The sequence below is a fragment of the Cibotium barometz genome, chromosome 35 (genome assembly GCF_041138505.1).
Source record: "Cibotium barometz isolate CiBa-2024 chromosome 35, ASM4113850v1, whole genome shotgun sequence".
NCBI lineage: Eukaryota > Viridiplantae > Streptophyta > Polypodiopsida > Cyatheales > Cibotiaceae > Cibotium > Cibotium barometz.
The window spans coordinates 46688968-46699353 of record NC_141080.1 but is presented as its reverse complement, the minus strand read 5'-3'; the positions used below and the strand labels follow the sequence as shown (position 1 = coordinate 46699353).

The 10386-nt window shown below is 41.1% G+C and overlaps 1 protein-coding gene across 1 annotated transcript; it reads right to left on the bottom strand.

Moving 5' to 3' along the window:
• Window positions 1–6305: 6305 nt before the first annotated feature.
• On the bottom strand, window positions 6306–6813 carry LOC147618521 (uncharacterized). Its single transcript, XM_086775177.1, has 2 exons — window positions 6675–6813; window positions 6306–6595 (listed from the first exon to the last, which is right to left on the bottom strand). The coding sequence occupies exons 1-2, from the start codon at window positions 6811–6813 to the stop codon at window positions 6366–6368; spliced, it is 369 nt and encodes a 122-aa protein (XP_086631303.1). The 3' UTR covers window positions 6306–6365.
• Between the last annotated feature and the right edge of the window lie 3573 nt (window positions 6814–10386).

Here is a 10386-nt window from a genome sequence, read left to right as displayed (position 1 = left end):
TGCACAGATTGATGACTACCTGTTTTTGTGAGGGATTTGTGTTACCCCAACGGGATAGATGAGGTGGAACCTAGGTGCCAAGATATAGCCTTTCAGTTGTGCTTCTAGGTTATAAGGTTGGATTTTCCATCAGGTGTGTGAGTGGTGAGATATGATGTTTGGACACCCCAGCAAGAAGATGTGTATGTTTGAAGGTTGGTAGTTGGCTTCCGGAACTTTTTTTGTGCACAGATTGATGACTACCTGTTTTTGTGAGGGATTTGTATTACCCCAACGGGATAGATGAGGTGGAACCTAGGTGCCAAGATATAGCCTTTCAGTTGTGCTTCTAGGTTATAAGGTTGGATTTTCCATCAGGTGTGTGAGTGGTGAGATATGAGCCCTCCAATGTTGTCAGTTTTGTGTTTGGACTTAACACTTAGAATATTTTGAGCATGGGGACACTTTTGTGCTTAATTATGGAGGCCAAAACAGTGAGATCCAGGTAAGCCCTACATATGGAATGTACTCAGACATATGGGCTAAAGGGTTATCAAGTTAGTTTTGCATTTGGAGTCTCCAATGAGAGAGTACCAGTGGGTCAAAAGAGAGCAGGTGACAAGATATGCACAAGGACATTTTTTGAAGATTGGAAATGAGCAGGGGTTGGTTTTCGATGCGGATTTTGAGGCCCAGATGAACTTTTGGAATAGAGAGGAACTCATGGATTATACTCGCGTATGTGGAGAAAAGGGCTATGGAATTGCTTTGCCTATGGGATTTACAGAGACCATATGGTAGAGAGATGAAAAGTGCCCCTGGCACTAGTTTTTCTTCTAAGGAAAAAGAGGTTTTTTAAAGCTTGAAGTTAGAGGCTCTCACGAGCTGCCACGTGCAAGAAGACTAGTGGGATTAATCCCACATGCAAAAAAGGCTTACATTGTGGGCATAGTATTTATTCAAGTTTGTGACCCACTCTCTAATAACTCAAGAGGTGTAGAGAGAGCTTGGCTCTCACATTGGCTATGGCGGGCCTGTGCTGTGTGCGATGAAGGAGGAGGCCGCCCTTATGCTGAGCGCGACGGTGCCGGTGATGAGTAGCCGCGATGGAGAGAGCTGTTGGAGGCGGAGATGGCACAAGTGTAGAGCTAATAGGCAGTAGCCATGGTGGAGCTTGAAGAGCAAGAGGATGAAGAGATGAAGGAGAGGGCCCCTTTGGGGCCAAGGCATAACTTAAGGAGGGGGTTCCCCCCCCTCCCCCGAGTCAAAGAACAAAATGCTCTCAAGAGCCTAGTTCCCACGCACGATGGATGGCCAGATGCCCGAGCCAAAAAAAAAAAGAAAAGAAAAGAAATAAATCCGCCCAAGGGGGGATTCCCACAAAAACACCCCGATGGGACAAAAAATCAAACGACTTAGCATATTAAAGGGGCCATTCCCATGGGCCAAAGACAAAGCAAGATGGATATTGACAAAGAAAAGGAGCGGAGCTGACTGAAGATGAAGATGCATGCTCAGGAAAAAACATGCATATCTACAACTGGAGTAAAGGATCACATGCACACTTGGGAGAACTAGACACTTGGCACATGTATACCCATGCACTTGCCACTTGTGTGGCACACATCAATAGCACTTTTTTCATGCAAAGCATATTGTAAGCCTATATAAAGACAATTCTTGGATGATTTGGGGGGCTTGATTTTGTAACGCCGGAAGGCTGCTGGTTTGAATCAAGAGACATTTGCTTGTTCCTCTTTGTTGAAGGTTATCTTGTATTGCTTGGAGGGAGGATTTGAGTGCTGTGAGTGTGAGAATTGGTGTGTGTGAGCATGTGGGTTGCATGTGTGATGATCCAAGGCGACTCCTACATTATTGTGAGCTCTTATACATACACATTGATAACAATCTCTCACTATTCCTCTCTTCTTTGCTTACTAGTATATTAGCTTATTTTAAAGAGGCCAAGTCTCCATTTCTTGAGTAGCAGAGTTGTGTGGGTGTGTGCAAGATCAAGGGTGTGTCTCCCAACTTGTGTGAGTGTGAGTCCAACTCTATTGTAGTTGGTGGTGCCCCTGAGAGCGGTATTTAGTGGTGTTTCCGGTGTGGTTGTGAGAAAGCTATAGAGGCAGTGCGTTTTTTTTGGCTCATACCACATTTTGGTGCCCCCACTGAGGAACATCAAGTCCTTTAGTTTGCAAGCATGGTGAATTCTTATCCGGAATTCCATGGCGTTCAAGGCGAGGACGTTTCTTGAAGATTTTGAGGTGGCGTGCATCAACAACCATATTGAGAATTAAGACCAGCTTCTACGTTTGTTGGAAATCTCTCTCAAGGGAGATGCGCGGGTTTTGTACGAGCAAATCAAGACCCAGTATGAAGCTGCACATCTTGGAGCTATCTTGACTGAACATGAGGTGAAAGAGAATGTGAAACAAAGATTCCAAGGGGGTGATGACCCCCTTGTTGGGGTGATGACCCCAACAAGCTTTGGCATTCGATCCAAGACTTAAAGCAAGCGGATGAAGAGTTGTTGGTGGACTTTGTGAAGCGATTCAATACGCTTTGGGACCATTGGTGCAAGGCATTGGCGCCTGAAGTGCCACCAGCTTTAATAAAGAAAGATGCGTTTGTGGCAGGATTGAAGCAGGAACTGCGTTGGAAGGTTGAGTTGAAGAAGCCTTCTACATTTGAAGAAGCGGTAGACGTTGCAAAGAACAAAGAATGGAATGCCCAAAGGATGACCCATTGCTTGAGGCCTAGACATGATGGTATTTACCTTATAATTCCAAGGATCGTGACTATCTGTATATACTGAGGGTATAACTACAGCTCTTTACTGGCAGTATATACGAGTAAATCTAAGACCTTGAAATTATAAGGAAAAAAAAGTCACCATTAGAAAGGGCGGATATTGGAGCTCAAACAAGATCATGATGGAAAAAAGCTAGCCAAGGTCCAACATGTTTACAAGGCAACAGAGCTGACACTAGCAGACCATGACCAACGTCAACGATTTCCTGCAAATTGTAAGTCATTTCACCACTTTATATTCTTGTTTTTTAAATCAATTGTGTGCTAATAATGGTATACTGAGCACTGCTTTGATTGTTCTTGGGTTCCTCTGCGTAGATATTTTTCCCTTAAACTATAATGAGTGGAAGCCTATGGAGGCAATTTCAGGAACCTTTGAAGCATACCATGTGGAGCTTGGTAGTTTAATCTTTGGAGGGTGTCCAGCTACACAACTTCTTGCACGAAACATCTTCTTCTATGAGGATACATATGTGGTTCCACGATAGCAAATGGTACTGAAAAATTAGCTCCAGAACCTACACCAACTCTCACATCTATTGAATGGCCAATTCCAGACAATGCTTCAGTGGCCATAGCTTGTTTGCAAATCGAAAGCAAGGTGCAAAATGCTATGAAGTGCACATATGGATCTCACAAAGCAACCATAACATGCTTCATACCTCTACACCTCTTTGTGTACCTGTTCCATAGTACAAGTGACACACATCACACCCCAACTTTATGGATTGCAAAGGGGGAGGGAGCTCTCACTTGTTTCTTATCACCTGCATGGGATAAAAAAGTTGTTCAACACAATGGAGACACCATCAGATGCGGAGTAATAGTTGAGAAGGTTGTGATGCGCTACCATATTGCCAAGCAACAGTTGTCCATTGCGTTTCCTTACAGGTGATGGAAGCTTACAAATGGAGAATGAGAGGCGTTAGACTCCGACACAACCTCTACAGAACAGGGTGTGCTACATATGTCCATGTAAGGTGGGGATGTAGAAGATGTTGCTGTGAATGATGACTGGTCCCTTGCCAACTTACGTGACTACTTAGTTCTTCGATTCTCACTGATGAGTGGTGATTTTGCTTTGATAATCAATGGAAGAGTAGTGCGCAAAAGGCAGGAACGATCTTTTCTTTGTAGAGAAATTACTTTCCCTGGCTGTGTAGCTATCAAACAACCACTGGATATGTAATCTTGGATTGAAGTAAATACAATTTCAATTTTTTTGCCTCACTGTCTTATTAAGGTTTCAATTGTCTTGTGCAAGTTTTATTTTTTTGTGATAGTGTAAGGTTGGTCACACAAGCATCTGTGGCTTGAGCCACTAGTAAATTAGAAATGACCTTGGATACATTCTTGCTTTCGCATACCATTTTTTTAAAAAAAATTTTGTACTTTAAAATTTTAAAAGTTTTTAAAAATTTTATAACAAGGTCGCCCATTTATAAATGATACTTTACTCATTTTCATCAATTGACAATTACCGTTCTCTCCTAACACTTGCTCTCAATTTTGCACACCTTTCTATATCACACACTCTCTCTTTCTTGCAATCACTCATAGTCATGGCACCTCTACTGGACGCACTTATTGCACAGCTAGGAAAGCTTGAGCTACTTCATAGGGTTGACGAGATCGTCCCTATGTTTGAGGGAGCAATTGATGTGCGTGCAACGATGCATCTACATGCGGATGCTTTTACAGATGTCATTGAGTATATGGATCAACACATCAGCCCGTACTCCATCATGTTTGAGGGTGATGAGGGCCTATGGGTTCCGGTTGACCTCATCAAGTACATATTCAAGGAAGAGAAGAATTTTAGATTCCGCCTATCAAGGTTTTTAAAATCCCTCACAGAAAAGGACTACAGGAATGAGGAGGAAGACTTGCTCTTGGATCTACAAATGGGCAACATCGGCACTTCTTTCATGAGCTGGGACATGGTTTTGGTCCTTCTGTTACAAGAGGGTGTGGCGAAAGAAAGTGGCAAGGAAAAAGAAAAGGGCAAAGCAAAGCTAATGGAGCAGGTCCAAGAGGCCCATGCTGAGGAAGAGAATGTTACAGAACAGTGGGAGGCCTCAATGGCATTGGTGGCTCTATAAGAGAATGTCCCCGAGGAGGTTGGGTCCTCCGACAAGACTGCACTAAGTGCTTGGCATTGATCTCTATGATCCAAGTGCAAGTTTCTTCCTTGATCTGGCCGAGTATCTTTATAGGTGCGGTCGGATCAGTTTGGTCAGTAATGATCTTGACTACGTTAGAGTAAAATTTTATCCTGGAGAAATCGCCCGTGCTTTCCGAGCAAGAGAAGTTTTTCCGAGTTCGGTTTTGGAAGAACCGAGGAATTAGTCACCTGTCCAGATATCCGTGGACGAGGCCCCGAGTGTGGGACCCTGTCCCGCACAAGATGTGCTACTTTCGCTGCTAGCACCCCGAATCCGTTGCGCGGTGGGGACAGGGATCTTACAGTAAGAAACAAAACAACATGAAAAACTATATACACAAGATATTATCCCAAAGATTATTAATAGAAGATTCATGCCTTTTTGGGTTTTCATGAGTCTTCCCCTTGTGGGTGTCTCGAATTCAGATTTTCACGCATCAAGGATTGATCACGCCCTAATGGGATTTTCATAACCAATTTATTTTTATTTTGTCTTTGGTTTTTTTTTCTTTGATAGTAGTAGATAGATAAATAGAGAGAGAGAGAGAGAGAGAGAGACCACTTGCATAGACATAAAAGAGAGAGAGAGAGAGAGAGAGAGAGAGACCACTTGCATAGACATATATATAGAGAGAGAGAGACCACTTGCCATACCATTGTTTCACATACACACACACACACACACAGTCGCTGTGAGAGAGATCACTTGCATAGAGATAGAGAGAGATAGTTAGAGAGACACACACACTCACAGAGAGATAGACAGAGAGAGAGAGAGAAAGAGAGAGAGAGAGAGAGAGAGAGGGGGGTGGGAGAGAGAGACCACTTGCATAGAGAGATAGAGAGAGAGAGAGACCACTTGTCATACCATTGTTTCAGACAAGCACACACACTTAGAGAGAGATAGGGAGGGAGAGAGAGAGAGAGAGAGAGAGAGAGAGAGAGAGAGAGAGAGACCACTTGCTCTATAAGCTCGTTTCATAATGCCATGTCATTGTGTGTGTGTGTGTGTGTGTGTGTGTGTGAGAGAGAGAGAGAGAGAGAGAGAGAGAGAGAGAGAGAGAGAGAGAGAGAGAGAGAGAGAGCACTTGTATAGAAAGACAGACATTGTATATATTTTAGCATTCCCTGATTCTACACATATGCTCACACACTTATAGAGAGATAGACAGAGAGAGAGAGAGAGAGAGAGAGAGAGAGAGAGAGAGAGAGAGAGAGAGAGAGAGAGAGAGAGAGAGAGAGAGAGAGAGAGAGTACATTATGTGAAATATGATTCAATTATATAAATGTTGGTCAAAACAATGATACAATCTTTATTGTTGGAGACTCCCAATAAGTAGTCAATGTAAAGGGAACAACTTCCAAGTAACACTTGTCCTCCCATATCCTTGACTACATAATCTTGTTGCTAAGCTACAACTTTTCGTGCATTAAGATGAGCCTCTTGTGCTTGTAATATCTTTGGAAGCTTAGTTGCATATGCTTCTTTATCTTCTAACACCATCATGTATCGACGCATGTGGCTCCCAACTAATGCAAAAACACCTGTATCTCCTCCGTATTGCACGACAACATCATTTGTTTTAGTGTATTGTTTTAAAATCTGCCATAGGTTATAGTGTCCACATTCCATCCCACCTGCAACAATCAGAGAACATTGAGTTGAAAAAGAAAAAGCATAATCAAAATCAAGTTTGAGAGATTAGGGTGGTATTACCTCTTAATGGTTCTCCATTTACGTCCATTGTCCAATCATTGTTCTCAATTGTATCAAACCATGTGTCTTCTACGGGTCTTGAGATAATGAATGGATGTGGTTTCTTCCATACAATCACTAGCAAAGATCTCACCAACATAGTACCTCTTGTATCACTTAATAATATTAAATACCATTCAATAACACTTTACCGCTCATCATTTACTTTCGCTAATTTACCTTAGCGTGAATTGAAACATTCTTACATAAGCGGTAAATAACTTTATAAGATTATAGCACCAACCACATTTCCCGCTTGGACACCTTCTCCTTCATGTGTGGATGCCAAGGGAGCATCTCTAGGTAGCATCTCGTTGATAGGGTCGTGTCGCGCACGCTTAGGTGCCATCTTTGATTTTTCATCGAAAAAACAAAAAATCAAGGTAAATTAAGCATTATTTTTTATCTAGAGATACCATAAATGCATTACTAAAATTTTCATCTAAAAACCATTAAAAATAGGCCTAAAATGGCCCTATTTCAAAAGTAAAAATTTTCCTATGTGATTTAAAATCATAAAAGTGTTATTCTATGGCTAAATAACACTCCATTATTATCTAACCAAAAAGTAACTTATTTAGCTATCTTCCCCCTTAGAAAATAATTAAAAATATTATTTTTAATACATTTAATATGTAAAAATAAAAGTAATTTTCCATGGGAAAATTACTATGCGTTCATAAAGCCTAGGACCTTTGATTTATATAATTAAATGCATAAGTGAATTAAACATGTAATTATGGCTAATTTCCTAAGAAAATTTCACCATTATTTTACTACTTTTAAACATTAAAGTAATGCAAATATAAAATTTGACATTACTTATGCATAAAGGAGTATCCAAATCTAATTATCATGAAGTTGAAAAAATAATAAGCATAACCAATACATAATCCCAAATAATATAAGAAATTCTTATATTATTTTTATGATAAATAAATAATTAAGCAAAATTTTGGAATTATGCGTGTAAGAGAGTAATCTCATAAGAGAGTAGTATAACATTATGCGTGTAAGAGAGTAGTCTCATAAGAGAGTAGTATAACATGAGCACATAATAAAACAACATAAAATTTATCATAAAAATATAAAAATCAAATAAATCTTACTTACCACGTAAGTATTTCGCTATGTAGGAAAATATTCACAATATTTCCCGCGAGGTGATGGCCTTCCTTCAAGCTTGGGGTAGGATTCAAGCTATGAAAATTTTTAAGTGTGGGGGGGAGGGCCTATTTATAGGATTTTTGGGCTCTTGTGACTAGATTGCCAACTGGGATGACACTGGGCAATGACTGCACAGGTTACTGTAGGAGGTCAAAATGGTGCATTTTTGTGATTAGCCTACTTTTAGAATTGGATTAACTTGTAGCCTACCTTTTGGTAGGATCTTTGACCTCCAGCCTCAGCCTCCTTAGCCACTTTTTCTGACCAATCACATTCAAGTTGCCTTTTTTCTTAATTACATAGCCCCCCTTTTTAATTAACTTTCCCAAGGTAGCCCACTTTGGCCCCTTTGACCAATAGGAAACAGGATAAAGTTGACTTTCCATTTTCCCAGCTTGAGATGCCTCATGGACTCAACCTTGTCCTCTTATCCTCTCACATCCTAAGGTTCATTTATTAAATTAAATGGTACACACTTGAACAAGAATGATTGAAAAAGACCCATCTTTATTTATGTGACAAATCTGTACATGATAAGTTGGGATATATACAAGGCTCAGTAATGGGGACATTACATTCAACCCCCCTTAGAGAGTTCAAGATGTCCTCATCTTGAGAACAAGTAGGGGAAAGAAAGTTGCAAACTCCTTCTAACGATCTTGAGCGACTTTGATATCCTTGTGGTACCAACGGTAGATATTGAATCCAACTTTGATTCTCCCTGCTACAATATGTTCTCAAGATATCTTCTATAACTTGATTGACCTTCTCAGTCTGACCATCAGTCTGGGGATGATAGGCAGTGCTAAAACATAGTTGTGTTCCTAGGGCTTGGAACAATGATGACCAAAATTTTGAGGTAAATTTGGCATCACGATCGCTCACGATCTGCTTTGGTAACCCACGTAACCTAAATATCTCCTTGACAAAAAGTCGAACTATATCCGAGGATTTGAAAGTTGTCTTCACAGGAATTAAGTGTGACACCTTGGTAAGAAGATCCACTATGACCATGATAGAGTCATAGCCTCCTTGGACAGTAGGAAGTCCTCTGACAAAATCCATGCTAATACATTCCCACTTCATCTGAGGAATGTCCAAGGGTTGAAGCTTACTAGGCATCTTAACTCTCTCCGCTTTAATCCTTTGACATTCTAGGCAGCTCTTGACATAGCGAAGAATATCACCCTTTAATCCCTTCCAGTGGTAGCTTCGTCGCACTGCATTAAGCATCTTGGTGTAGCCTGGATGACCGGATGTAGGACTATCACGAGCTTCATAAAAGCTTTCTTCAAGTCCTGATTCCTGGGAACACATAGTCTATCCCTAAATTAGAGACAATCACCGCTAACCAAGTTTCCTTGGTCTAGTGTCTTGACATCTCCGTCCAGAACAAGCTTGTACAAGTCCTGGTATTCCTCATCAAAAATTCCAAATTCCTTCATTGTGGCTAAGATGGGATTATCAGGCAGGCAATGAAATAGCATAGAGAAAAGACTTGCGGCGGCTAAGTCCATCAGCCACTATATTCTCTTTCCCCGGGCGATATGTGATGTCAAATTCAAACTCATGAAGCAGTTCAATCCATCTTCGTTGTCGCATGTTGAGACTTTCTTGAGTGAAAATCCATTTCAAGCTCTTATGATTGGTTACGAGCTGAAATTGGCGACCGAGAAGATAATGCCTCCAAAATTTGAGCGCATGCATGACCGCTAGAAGCTCTAGGTCATGAGTAGTGTAGTTAAGGTCATAAGATCTGAGCTTCTGAGAGCCGATTAAAGCTGGCTGGGGCATTAGTGAGTCCAAAGGACATAACTATAAATTCATAATGCCCATATTGAGTGTTTAAAGCTGTCTTGGGAATATCTCGCTCCTTGATCCTAATTTGGTAGTAGCCTGATCTCAAATCCAACTTTGAGAAGATCTTGGCATCGTGAAGTCGATCCAAGAGTTCATCGATGCGAGGGATAGGATACTTGTTCTTCACTGTGACCAAGTTTAGACCCCTATAGTCTATGCACAGGCAAAGAGTACCATCCTTCTTTTTCTAAGAAAGTACGGGTGCTCCTAAAGGTGAGTTACTAGGCTTTATAAACCCTTGCTCTAGTAGTTGTCTAAGTTGCTCCTTCAGCTCAATAGCCTTGGGAAGAGACATCTTATAGGGCCATCTAGAAACTGGTGAACTTCCTGGGATAACTTCAATCTCATGATCTACCTCCCGTGATGGTGGTAGTTTAGTCAATTCCTCGGGAAATATACCCCAAAATTCACTCAGCCACTCAGGATCATTACCTGGATTTGGATCTTCTACTTTATTCAGCTTGACCACATAGATTTGTAATCCCTTCCGAGCTCCTCTAAGCAAGTTGCTAGCCTTAACTAGACGTACTTTAGGCTTCCCATTCTTCCCCTGAATAAAAACTACATTCCCAAATTTATCTGTGAAGGTCACACTCCCCTCTTTACAATGAATACTGGCATGATTAGCTATGAGCCAACCATTACG

Coding starts and splice junctions, on each gene's coding strand:
- LOC147618521 (XM_086775177.1), bottom strand. CDS start 6,813: ATGTTGGTGAGATCTTTGCTAGTGATTGTATGGAAGAAACCACATCCA. Junction 6,596..6,674: donor AAATGGAGAACCATTAAGAG/GTAATACCACCC, acceptor TGATTGTTGCAG/GTGGGATGGAATGTGGACAC.